The sequence below is a fragment of the Microtus ochrogaster genome, chromosome 17 (genome assembly GCF_000317375.1).
Source record: "Microtus ochrogaster isolate Prairie Vole_2 chromosome 17, MicOch1.0, whole genome shotgun sequence".
Lineage (NCBI taxonomy): Eukaryota > Metazoa > Chordata > Mammalia > Rodentia > Cricetidae > Microtus > Microtus ochrogaster.
The window spans coordinates 27,960,482-27,974,670 of NC_022019.1; the positions used below are offsets into that span (position 1 = coordinate 27,960,482).

Consider the following 14,189-nt stretch of genomic DNA (forward strand, 5'->3'; position numbering starts at 1 on the left):
TGCTCAAATTTAAACAGTTTAAAGAAAATTTCTGAATAAGTCTTTTGGTCAGCCATAAATTTCTTCATGATGTTTTCTACTGGAAGATTTAGTATAATCCTCTTTTCTCTTCCTTAAGGGGGTGCATTTCACATTTCCTGTTTCTCTCTTGTCTATTCCCTACTCTTTTTGTTAAAAAAAAAGCCTTATAAATAGTATTTTATATAAAGAAATGACCATTTTTATTTAGTTTATTCTTTTGGCTGTAAAAAGATGTCATGCTGCTTTTCTCCGCTCTGTGCTGTAGGTAAGATTGATGTCTGCAGTTGCTCTGAGTAGTCAGCAGGCCCTGGTGAGAACAGTGCAGCTGAGCTGAGGTGGATGGATACCTGTTGTAGCCTGTCTGCCTCTGGGTACAATACATATTTCAATAATCAGCATGAATATATTGGGGCGGTGAGAGGAGAAGGTATGTGAACGTGGTTTATAAATTATATACTCAGCTGGTTCCTGGGCGCAAATGCTGAAAGAAGCCTACATTTTTAAAAAATTGTTCTTAAGTGGCTGGTTGGTATCGAATTAGATGGCTTGTTTATCAACATTTTCTATTTTTCTCATAATCTGTCTACATAATTTCCCAACTTCATTAAGATGAAGTTATCATGCTAAATGATAATGTACAACATAGGGAAAAGAAGAGAAAGAAAAAGATAAGCTAAGGCTTTATAAGATAAAGCTAAGCTCAGGCTAGTAAAAGCAACAACAGAAATACAATTAGGAAGCCCACAGTCTGGACTGGCAGGTTACAGCTTACAGCCCCCAGACTGCTCTTCTGGCTCATCACAACACTCCCCTTAAGTGCTGATCCTCCAAGATCTCATTCTTTTATTTTTTAAATTGTTACCTAATTTTCCCAGCACCCCTTCTCCCTCATTCCCTCCCTCCCTCTCTTCTTTCTTCTCTCTTTCCTTTCTTTCCTCCCCTTGTTCTCCTTTCTTCTCTTTCCTCTTCCTTTTAAGAAAAGGAATAATGTAATTTTTAAGAATATCTTAAAAAGACAACAGGTATGAAGAGAGAGAGACACACAGAGAAAAGGGAAAGGGAATGTTTGGAGGGTCGGACTTGTACACTCTAAGGATGCAGGGGACTGCTTTACAAAACTGCAAGGTGAAAGGGAGGAATGCACACTTAGTGAGATATCAGCCAAATTTACCTGGAGTATGAAATCATTAGATCCTTGGAGTCACGATTGTGTTTTTTTTTTTCCACCATATTATTCATTTTCTGTTACATAAAGATTTATAAGTATGCTTGACCAAAATGTAGTGGCTAACATATCCTGCCGCTCTCCATGGCAGGGAATTGGTAAGTAACATGATCTGTTTGGTATCTGGTTTTCTTTCTGGCCTTCACCAACAAGATAAGGAGGGCAAAGTTTTAGACCAAAGACTAGTGTCTCTTTCCATCTATCACCACACATATTTTTCTTCCCTCTCCCTTCATCGTGCTTTCCTTTATCCTTTTCTTATAGAGTCTGTGCCTTTTTTGCAAGGTCATCTTAGAAGCCTTCAGAAACACACAGCACATACTTACAAAATGATGAAGCAAACATACCTCCTCAATTTGTTTTAGGCAGTGCTGAGTTGAATGACTTGACCTCTAAGGTCCCTTCCAACTCTAAATTTATGTTGTTGTCACCAGAGACGGACAAAAGAAATCTATTAAGCTATAGGCTAAGAAACAAATATAGGTTTGATACAGGGATACAGGTGTATTTCTTCTTGGGGGCAGACTGCTAGCTACTGTAGGCTGCTGTGGGTCTTCACGGGTACACAGTGATAAAACCAAAGTCATTGTTAAAAATACAAAATTTCAGTTAAAACACTATTTTATTTTTAAGAGCAATATAAACAGGAAACAAAAGATTTTAAATATATGTTTTGAGTTATTTGTATACAATGGGGAAGTAAGATTAGCCTACTAGATGTAGCTAATTTTATGAAACTGATTGACATTTTCTGCAATATAATTTAGTGTGATTTTTATTTTGTATTTATAGGAAATATTAAATTATTTATTTCCAAAGATTTTGGTAATTTTTACAATTTTTATACCTTCTAAATAACTATTAGTTTTACTTTTTGTTGAACTTTTATTGAAAATAGACTCACATATTGGGTCCTGATTATGATTTTACCTCCCACTACTCCTCCAAGTTCCTCTACAATTACCCTCCCATCTGTATGCATCATTCATTAAAAACAAACATGATTTTAAGGAATAATAATAAAATAAAATAAGGTAGAATAAAAACAAGCACATCAGAATACTATAAAACAATGGAAGGAAAACAAAGAGAAGACGAAAGAAACAGAGACCCACTTATTTGCACTGTCAGGAATTCCATAAAAATACTAAACCGGTAGCCAATATATATATATACACAAAAGACCTGTAAAATAAAGATAGAGGAAGAAATTTAAACGAAAATGCAAACGTTAACATTATAAAATAGGGGAAAAAAGAAAGTAAAAACCTGTATGACATTATCTGAAAATTGCATGTCTCATCTTGATTTAACTTTGGAAAGTGATGCATATTGAGAAAATTATCCATTTCTTTTAGATTTTCCAATTTTGTGAAGAACAGATTCTAAAAATATGATTCTCTGAATTTCCTTGGTTTCTATTATGTTCCACCTCTAATTTGTTAATTTAGGTGCCTTTTCATTGCTCCTTAATTTGGGTATGGGTTTGTCAACTTCTTGATTTTCTCCAAGAAACAACTCTTTGTTTCGTTGATTCTTTGTATTGTATTTATTTTTGTTTCTATTTTATTGTTTCAGCCTTGAGTTTGATTATTTTTACCCTTCTACTCCTTTTGGGTATGTTTTCCTTTTCTTCCACTGCTTTTAATTATGCTGTTAAGTTATTAGAATGAGGTTTCTCCATTACTTTTAATATAGGAACTCAGGGCTATGAATTTGTCTCCTAAAAATTTCTTCATTGTGCCCCATAAATTTGGGTATGTTGTGTATTTTTCATTCAATTGTCAAAATACTTTAATTCCTTTCATAATTCCTGTCTTAACCCAATTGTGAATCAGTAGTAAGTTGTTGAGTTTCCATGAATTGGTGAGCATTCTGTTGTTGAGTAAATAACTTTAATTTGGTGTATGTGTTTGTGTAGAATACCATTCTTTCATGTAAAATTTAATTACTGCTGACATAAATTACAATATATCTCAAAATATTATAAAATTCCAAGAAAATCTAGAATTTTATGTCTGAGGTAAAATAGTGGTTATAGATTGGTAATATTTCTCAATTGTAGAGCCCTTGCTCAACATGTCTCAAATACCAACAAAAGAGAAAGAGAGAGGGAGAGAGATTGAACGTATACTTTGAGTCATTCTGACTTGTCTTAAAGTACATAGTAGAACCTGCTTAATATTATGCATATAATAGCATATTTTCATATAATAAATAAAATAGTGTATTAAGAGTTCAAAATATAATTGTGACCATGATAGGTCAGTTGAAGACAGTTTTTGCTGTACAGTTTAATTTTGAAATTCATGGCCAGGAAATATATATCACTGTAGTATTCCAGTAGTTGCAAACCATACTGAATATATTGGAGAGAGAAAAAACAGTTTTAAATTCTGACAGGTGCTTGGAATCAAAAGAGGATGACTGTAAATTAGATTTATAGCTTGCGTTTTAAAACTAATGTGAAGTATTTATAAATTCCTTTATAATCGATGTATGTATAGTCCTGTTTAAAGCTTTTGTCAGCTTCCTGCTGACTCCAAATTGTCCAGATGCTTCCTGTGTTGAAATATCTTCTGTCTGGTTCACACAACTGCTTATTTTACAAACTGTTTTGAAATTGCTTACCTGTGGTTCTCTTGGCTACCCTGGCAAGCAACAATGCATGCCTTGCCAGACAAAGTGAGGCTGAAGACTGATTTATGTACATTTTTAAAAATGAATTCATGGTTTCTGAGTCTTTTTAAAATGTCCATTTCTTAATTAGTTTATTGAAGTGGTAAATTGAAAATAAGTAAAGCATACATTGACTTTAAAAATAATATTAATTACAACCATTTAAATCATATCACAAAATATCATATCCATAAGAGAAATTAGTTATTTATAAATAATATCATCAAACATATTCACAATTAATTATATTTATTCTGACTTTAGTAAAACCATAGATACAATTTATTTTTAAACATAAATGTATAGTTATAAAACTAAACAAATTGCCAATAGTCTGAAAATTATTGTCTTCACAATTGAAGTGAATATGTAAAATCATGAGGAGTTTAATCATTGCAAATTGACTCTACATTGTCTAAAGTTCTGTGAGCCTCAATCTACCACGAAAGGTTATTCCCATAAGTCTGGCTCATAAAGTCAGTCATAGGAGTTATTTCTAGACTGAGGATTCAACAATTAGAACTTTCTATATAGAGAAAATTGTTGTATAGCACAAGTGTCCGCAGAACGGCCCTTAGCTTCGGTGATCAGTGAAACTCAAGAGCATATGCAGGGTTTTCTTGAGGAAAATCACCAGTATTTACATCACAGTTCTTACCAGATACAGAAAGAGAAGCAAGAAAGAGTTCAAAAGTAATTTACTCTTTGTCAAGGAACTCACTGATGAATACCTACAATGTACTTTATAGCCTGTGTTCCCACCCAGGTTTGCAGACAGCAGCACATTTGCTGGACCCACTGCAAAACCAGCCTTCTATCTTTCAGCAGTTCTGAGACTCAGAATTCTAGGCATGAAAGAAATATAAAATCACAAAATCAGCCATGCAAAAATTTATTGGACACAGCAAAAAAAAATAGTAGCAGCAATTATGTTTCCACTTTTGGTTTTTGACTTCTGGTACGTGCGGCATCTTTGGTAAAGATAAACATCTGGTAGGGTACGTTGCACATCAGGATAACATTGTGTCTTCCCTCCTGTACCAGCAAACTAGGGGAAGACAGCTAGGATCGATCATTTTAAGTTGTTTACAGCCCAGTGTCTGATTCTGTTATTTTTCCCTGAAACTATATAAGTGTTCATGAAAATATTATAATTCTGCCATGAATCTGAGTCAAATTATATGGCATTCTACAAAATTAGTATCTGCCAGTCAGTGGTTATGACATTGGTTTCAAGTAGGAATTGCAGGTTAAGACAGTAATCAAAGTCAATACTTCCTAATTATTTCTTTAAATCTGGCTCATAAAGTCAGTCATGCTTACAACAACTGTATATAGGCTTACCAGCATCTCTTTCGTGTCATAACTGCCCAACACAGAAAGACTGAAAGCGTCTTACTCAACAGCTATTCTTTTGCAGTGTCTTAAATGTGTGTATATGTGTGCGTATGGGTATGTACATGTTTTTACGTGTATGTGGATATGTGTGTCTATTGTGTGTGTCTTAGTGTTTGTATGTATGTTTGTATTGTGCATGTCCTTGCCTTTGTCTTGTGATGAGAACAAGTTATTCTTAGGAGTGAATATCCCTGTACATGATTAGCATCCATTACCAGTTCATCTGAGAAGAAATAAGCACACGTGTTAGGACTTAACTTTTATATTTAAAAAATTCCCTTTGTTCTATTTTTTACATGAAATATTAACAATTTTTCAAATAAAAAATCTATGGAAATTTTTTGTTTTATAATTAGTCTCACACTCAGAAGTAAAAAGAATAATGATCTATAGAAATTCCATAAGGTAAGTAAAACACATTTGTTAAAAAGAATTTTATTTAATTTAGAAATCATATCTGTGTACACAAATTTAAGTCAACTGGGAGTAGGTTTTTAAAGCCAACTAGAATCTTCAGTCATTCATTTAATGATGCTGGGAGTAATTTTTTTATCCTAAGTATGTATGGCAAGATGTCAGAAATGAAACTAAGTAATAAAAGGGCCAGACTGAAAGGAGAGGGGGTAGGAGAGGACAGAAAAATGTGGGGTAAATATGTTTATCACAGTCTCATGTACAATGAATATGTATAATCCTGAAAACGTTTATATACACACAGAGATGTAATGCCTGCGTATTGTTTATTTAACATGTAGCTCAATGAAAATTATTTTCTTCAATAAATACTGTAAGAAATAACCAAGAAATTGAATATTAATATTGTTACATCAAAAATATGTCTTAATTTTACTTTTTATCTCAATGTTTTTCATTTTAATAAGCACTCCTGATTAACTGAGAAACAATAAAGAAGCCATATGCTGTTGTTTTTCTAGGGTGCCTTTGAAAGTGGCACTAACAGAAATTTATTAATGATTGATTGCTTTTCAAAAATACATTAAATCATAAAATATATTCTGTATCATCTTTTATTTGAGGCTGTGGGACTTGTCAATCTTTTCTAGTATAGTTGTGATTCATTCATTTTGATTGTATACTGTCTGCCTTTGTTCTATAAATATTAGCACACACAATAAATTGCAGCATATAAAAAGGAAAAATAATACAATGATGAGAATGAATGAATCATAACAACACTAGAAAAGATTGACAAGTGACACAGAGTTCTAGTTACCTTGTGTTTTTGCTAACACTTGATATCACTCATCTTTTCACTTGAACCATTTTAATATGCACATTAGACTACATCAGAGTGTCATTACTCTTATAAAACAAGAAAAAGTAAGTTTTCAATAAATCATATTCCACTTTAATTTTTAATATCATTTCAATGTTGTTACTATCCAAATAATAATAAAAGGAGGTAACTCACATATTTAAGAACAGAGTAGCTGAACTTATGATTCTGTAACTGGCCTTGTATAGTTAGTTAACGGTGTCATAAGCTGTGGTAATAAAAACACCAAAAAGCAAGCAGTTTCTCAGGTTAACACCAAGTCCCATCATCAGTGTGTGCTAAAATACTTTCTGGTCTGACTAGGAGCCAAAGTGAGAGGAGAGGAAGCTAGGAGTGACAGTCTGAGGAAGACTTGACAAGGGTTCCCTGAGTTTCCTAGATTAAATTTAGCCATTAGAGGTCTAGGTTTTCAAACGTTGGACCTGCCTTCCCTTCCTGCCTCTCTCGGTAACTAAGGGCCACATAAAGAAATAGATGTTTTACTGAAACAGCAGATAACTTTATACTTCTAGACTTCCTGGTTTTTGAGATCAATTAAGCCCAAACTCATGAACACCAAGCAAAATTGTAATTGTGAATTGACTGTCCCCACATCGAGTAGCTAAAGAAATGTGTGAATCACAACTATAATGTTATACATTTTGTTTTTTGCTATGGTTGGTGGTAGGACCAGGGTAAATAGAGCCAGTAAGTGAGGCAGACTAAATTCTCATGCGATAGTCAACTTTATTCAGAGCATCAGACGATTTATACCCTGAGAGTTAAGAGGAGTCACTATGTACAAAGGCAAAGTTGCACGCGACAAAGCATTTTTTCCATAGAGGCAGATAAACAAATGGCAGTAGCCAGCTGTAATGAATGATCTGAAGGCAGTTCACTCCTATCTTGTCCCTCTCACTGAGGAGGGGCAAGAAAACATATCCTGAGGACAATTCTACGTTTGGAAGAAACAGAAGTCACAAGACTCTTGTCTTGTGTTATTAGAGATTTCTCACAAGCACTCAGAATTCTCCTTACAGGACTCCATTCTTGGACCGTGTTCTGATGACATTTATTTACCCACATTATTCATCATCTCTATTGATTTTCAGCACATTAATCAAGGAGCCAACTATGTAATGTGCTTTTAACATTGTGACAATGATATATACTTGGCCATGCTACAGAAGATCAAGGTTAATTGACTCCTTGGTAGTTAAGAATAGGAGGCATTCACAACATAAGTGATCTCAATTTCCTTCTGCTCCTTTCTACTGGCATATATATCTCCCATGGATCCTGGAAAACCACCCCTTAGTCCTGTTGTGGCTGCACACACACACACACACACAAAAGGTGAATTTTGGTGTAGGCAGAGTCTCCTCTTTCTTTTTCAAGCTTCTCAGATCAGAATAATCACACAGAAACTATTAATTACAACACTGCTTGACCAATGATACAGGCATATTTCTAACTAACTCTTACATCTTAAATTTACCCATTTCTATTAATATGTAAATCACCATGAGGTTGTGGCCGACCACTAAGGTTCTGGCTGGCAGATGGCATCTTTCTCCTTGAGCAACTATCTGGCATCTCCTTGACTCTGCCTACTTTCTCTTTATATCTCTGTTTGGATTTCTTGCCTGGCTTAACTCTAATAAGCCACTGACTGAAACCGATTCATTAGTAACCAATGGTAATAAAACAAATTCATAGTATACAGAGGGGAATCCCACATCATTCTGAACTGTTTTGAAAATATCAAGATTTAAACAACTGCCTGTCACAGTTTTATTAATATACTTTATTAATATTATGCTATTCATATACATAATATTAATACCATGAAAATGAGCTAGTATGTCAAATACAACGTCAAAGTTTCTATTATTTAATTTTTATTTAAAATTGTCAATCCTCATTTTGAAATGGATATTCCTTAAACTTACTTAATATGGCTGTGCTCATAAAAGTGTAACCCAATTTCATTGTTTCAGAAATAATTGTTTTTACTTCACTAGGAATTTTTGGGGAAAAGCATGTTAACAGTTGGCACAAACTCTTCAAGATGAAGGGAGGAAAATCACATTAAAACAATGTGACATCACTGTGGATAGCTTTCTTTTTGTCATAATGAGAAAAAAAGAAGAGTTACTACAGGAGACTTTACTCACAGAGAATGGAATCTCCCAGCAGTAGCTGGTACCTCCACCTGGTGGAAGAGACCTTAGTACATAAACTTTTTTTTTTCATTTTCCTTTTAAGAATATTATCCTTTTCTCCAAAAATCTCATGACCCATTACATGAAAATCCAGTCTTACTTAATATCTCCTGGCTTAGAAGCGCACTTAATATTTCTTCTTCCCTGCTTTTCCCCAAATTTCTGAATCCAGACAGACTTCCCATATTTTCAGCGTGCATCACCTGTGTTTACTTGTCTTTAGCTGCTGTATGCAATGCTTCTTTGTTACTCCACAGTGATGAATGTGGCTGCTCATGTGACTTACAAAGCTACAGTATACTGTCTGAAAACAAGTGCAATTATGTGGCTGAATTCTACTAAGTAACTTTGAAATCTAGCAACATGTAATGAATGAATTTGTCAATGAATGACTTGATTGGCATTGGCGTTTTCTATTTCCCAGTTGGTAATGAGCATTTGAGGGCAGGAATTACACCCTCTTTCAGCTGGTCTATTCATACAGAATGGTGAATAGAGTAGGAACTGATACATTTTTGGGACGTATAAATTTAAATATTTTCATGAATAGTAAGTTGATATTATATTATTGCCATTTGGTGAAGGTAGCAGACATTCTAGTACCATTTACTGCCTGTGACAACATCGTGTTACTAATGATTGTAACTTACTGAAACTGTATTATTTCCTCTACCTACAAAAGATTTTGTGGATTTTATGTCATTATAAATTTAATAATTTTGGCTTGTCTTTCTCAATGAATGTATGTGTCTGTCTATATATACAATCTTATCTAAATGCTGCATGAAATAAATTGATCCAGATAATGAGACAATGTTAGGTATAGACATGTGTAATTGAGCCAGAATTATCAATCTCTCTCTTTCTCTGTCTCTGTCTGTCTCTGTCTGTCTCTCTCTGTCTCTCTCTGTCTCTCTCTGTCTCTCTCTCTCTGTCTCTCTCTCTCTCTGTCTCTCTCTCTGTCTCTGTCTCTCTCTGTCTCTCTCTGTCTCTCTCTGTCTCTCTCTCTCTCTCTCACACACACACTTTTTTATCATGTTGTTATACACAGTTAAAATCCATTTTTTTTTTCTGTTTTCACTGTGAGCATTTCACCTCAGCAGAATGGTGATAAAGTTTTTCTATCTGTATTTTGAGAAGCACAGCCATGGTGTCTGTTCTGAGAAAAAATGGTTCAAGTAGCTCTGAAGGTTGCCTCTGACCAGGTTCCCAAGTAATAACTCTTTCCTTTCACTCCACCAGCTATGCTCAACGTGTGGTTGGAAACGGGATGAAAGCCCAGTCTGGAAACCCTGAAGTCAGAGTCAGAGGAACTGACCCTGTGATAAACCAGATCGTTGATAAACTTAAGCATGTTATCCAGGTAAGTACTGGCTTGATTCTTATGGATATATTCAACTGTAAAGGCAGTATGGTTACTTTTAACCTATTTGATAACTTTACTAATTGTATCTAATATCCTCCTAAATTGATCTTTGGAAAAATTTATTTTTATCTGGAGTTTCAGAAATACTTTTTTGAACCATCATCATTTAAAGTCAATTCCAATGGTTTGGTGGAAAAATCTGTGTCTTTGAACAACAAGCCTTTGCTTTTATCATTTCAGCTATGAACTTCTTAGGGTATAATCATCTTCAGTAAAGAATCTATAAGCCTAGGAACTTATGACTACTAAAAAAACCATATCAGACCACAAAAGTCAGAACTGCTATTCATATAACTATACAAACTTTGTCAAGACAGTGGCACTATCAAAAGACCATAAGTAAATGATCTGCATTTCTGGTGTATTTCACATTTTAGATATTATGTGTGTAATCTCCCTAGTGGGTGTTCATTAAATATTTCTGTTTGATATTTTATGTCATATACATTATTGTTTTAATATGTAATATATGAACCATTTCAGATAATTATTCAAAAATATTTCATTGAAACTGTTTATTAGTTCGAATAATACATTGCATATTGTAAATATCACCTTCATCCGACATTTAGTACTATTTGGTGTAGGAAGGACTATTCCTTAAGTTGTTAGTTATTATGTAACAATTTATGTGTGTATATACATCTTCATTCATCTTCATTTGAAACCCTGCTGAAGCTAATGTGTATAGCGGTTGTTTATTACCTAGGTAAGTGCTCAAACCCAAGAACATACACAGAAAAGAATAGTTAGATCTCCAATCTACAGAGGTTCTTAAAGTCCTGTGGGGAAGGTCTTCCTGATCTGTTGTCCCACAGTATAGCTGCATCCTAGTTACAAAGATATCAAAGCTACATCCTTTTCAAGGTATCACAGGGAAATGATCCTACTTTTTAAGCTCCTGTTCAGATTGCATCCCATTCTTTTATCTTTAGGAGCATGCAAATCTCAAATTATACAGGCTTTCGCTTCATTGTAGAATTACAAGAAAATATCAAATATATGCTGCCTTTGAGGTCTGAATTTAAAGTCTGCTGGAATCATATGGCTGGAAATTAGATTTTTGTGAAGGATCACAGAAAGTCATATCCGGAACAGGTGTCACTAACACATTAACCTTTTGCGCCTTAGAATATACTGCTTCATAAGCTGGTTCTCCTGCAGATGGAGAAAAAGTTTTTATTTTGCCAGACTTCTGACTTCTTATAATATATATGTGCCCTTAAAAGGTGGCCGGTGCTATGCGGAACTGCAAAGGACAGTTAACAGGATCTCCAGTGTCATTTGTAAGAAAGGTTCAGGAAGGTTGCCGTCTGGTGCGAGGATTCATTACTTTGGGAGGAGTGTGGGCTAAGTGAGGGCATGGACATTGCGACATAGTCACAGTCAAATCCCTAGATTTATAAGATCGTATAAATATTTGTGTAAAGTTGTTTTCATTATAATGGATTTTAGCTAAACTTGTAAGTGTGCACTCTGGAAAAATGCTACGTTTTATAAGAGAGATTAATGTGCCCCTTGCCTTTTTGTCTGTGTACAAGTATACAGAAATAATCACCTATACTTTTTGCCAGCAAAAATATTAGTAATAATTACCTCCATATGTTATTTCTGAAACACCTGTGTTCTTGGCTTGCTATAGCTGTGACCTCATTTTTTCTGACTTCTGCAATTAATCACTAAGCAAGCAGGCAGAGATTTTATGTTGAATTGGCTATACTTTCCCTGTTTTCACAGTTACTTTGTTAAATGTATTTAATATATTTACCTTTTAAGTTCATAGTTTGAGAATAGGTTTATAGAATAGAGAGACAAGGTAGATAAGGGGACTATCAGTGCCTTTACACTCCCAGATGAGGTAATTGAATACACAACAATAGCTGGAAAGAATTATAAAGGAACTCAAGAGACTGAGAGTAAGCCTTAGGAAACCAGTGCTAGTGAATGAAAAAAAAAAAAGAATGGGGAAAATCGGTGAGAACTCTGGGGCAAAAGGACATCATCTTTAGGGCACAGAAAGCACAAGGCTACAGCAGAATGAAGGAGCAGCAGAGACACACCTGAAGCTCCTATGGGAGAACGTTAAATAGGCTTTCGTCACAAGTGTATGTATGCTTTATTCCAAATGCAAGAAGAAGACATTTAAAGTGGTCAGGGGGTGACTTCATTTATGTCTTTTTCTTTTTCTCAAACATGCTGAGAGTTTATTGAGTGTGTTTGTCATCTAAAGATTGTAAAGTGGTGAGGGGAAGTATATATAAAGGTGGATGGGGGCAGGGCACTGTGAAATAACCCGGGAACCAGCTACCAGGACCAAGTGTGCATCTTGGGGCAGGATGTTTAGGAGAAATACGACAAAGAAAAAGCTGTTGTTTCAAGACCATTTCTTGCTGTTCCAGAGCAGACGAACACCCCTCATCTTGTTCTCCTCCTTGACCCACGGATAATGCAAAATATTCAGGTTACTTTATGTCTTATAAAAATAATTTTGTCTGAATTGTGGAAAATGGACCTACACGTTGAAGATTATAGTAATTGAGAATTGGATGATCAGCATAGATAGTTATAAGAGGTATATAGAGCCTGGGAAATATTTTGGAAATGGAATTGGTTTGCAGTTAGACTGGAACTATGGGAGAGGAAGAGAACAACGGGTCGATTAGATGGTTCTGTGGGTAAGGATATTTGCTGTAAACCCTGAAAACCTGAGTTATATGGGGAGCAAAAACATAACACAATTTTGTCCATATGTTGAAGGGTTAGGTAGAATCCTGACAATGACTAGGAAGATGCTAGCAATGTGGAACATTTAGTGGTATTAGAGATGATATCAGAAGTCCCTTAGCGAATTTAGGATGTACAAGGTATCCCAAGAATAGCCAAAAGAAATATTTGCCTTTCATCCTCCCTTAATACATGATATTTACTCTTTCTACTTCTCCTTTCTGTATGTTACACTGCACTCATGTGTATACTTGCTTTCTGATATATGTATATATAATGGACTAGGATCTGCGTATAAGAGAAAGACAACATAAGTTATAAGAGCGGATATAAAGGTACTTCTTTCTTTATTCTATTTCTAACTCCACCATGACTTTTCTTTCTTTTTTGTGGTAGAGAGTATATGAATTATAATTGTTAGCAAATGTATCAAATCCATTGTAAAGCCCCACTCCACAGTTTCAGAATAGCTAGCCGTTCTCACTGTATAGAAGTTCATTGAGATATGGAGATTATGCTTTAGCTAACCTTGCTACATGTTTTTTAAATTTAATTTACAAGTTCTTTCCAATAAAGATTTTAATTATTGTTAAAATGAAAAATGTTGTAGTCAGAAGGTGACGTGCAAAGACATTCAAGGTTTTCTAGAGAGAAAAGTTTTAGCATAAATAATCTCAACGTATTTAATCATTTAGGGCAAACCCTATTTCTATGTTCTGCTCTTAAATACATATTGATGCAAATATAAATCCTTGGTTTGTGGTGTGATCGTGTGTTCCTCACAGAAATTGCAGGACCCCACCGTTTCCACACCGCCTGAAAGTCCTTCTGCATTGTGAACAGGAATCTTGAAGAAACAAGGGCATCTTACCCTGCCCCTCCTCCACCTGTGATTCTACCTGTGATTCTCTCATGATCCAGCCTTGCTGGGATCCCAGTACTTATCTTCCAGTGCCTCTTTGTAAAGAGTAATTTCCCAGGGTAAATTCAACTGGGGAATCTCACCATACTGTAATGTTAACTTCCTTACATGCTTGCCTCCCACTGAGATGAGAAAAAAATTAGTTCATTTCCGCTAGTGTATCTCATAGGTGGGCGCCTAGCCAGTTTGGATGTTCACCTTCCAAGATATGGACGGAGGGGGGAGGACCTAAGACTTACCACAGGGCAGGGCACCCTGACTGCTCTTTGGACTGGAGAGGGAGGGGGAGAAGG

At 35.0% G+C, this 14,189-nt stretch overlaps 1 protein-coding gene across 1 annotated transcript in view; it reads left to right on the forward strand.

Annotated features, from left to right (window-relative positions):
- The window catches only part of Gpc5 (glypican 5), a 1,182,296-nt gene that overhangs the window by 367,984 nt on the left and 800,123 nt on the right, over positions 1-14,189 (forward strand). Inside the window, exon 6 of the mRNA XM_005355656.2 lies at positions 10,067-10,187. Coding sequence (XP_005355713.1) covers positions 10,067-10,187 — 121 coding nt within the window. The remainder of the gene's footprint in view (positions 1-10,066; positions 10,188-14,189) is intronic.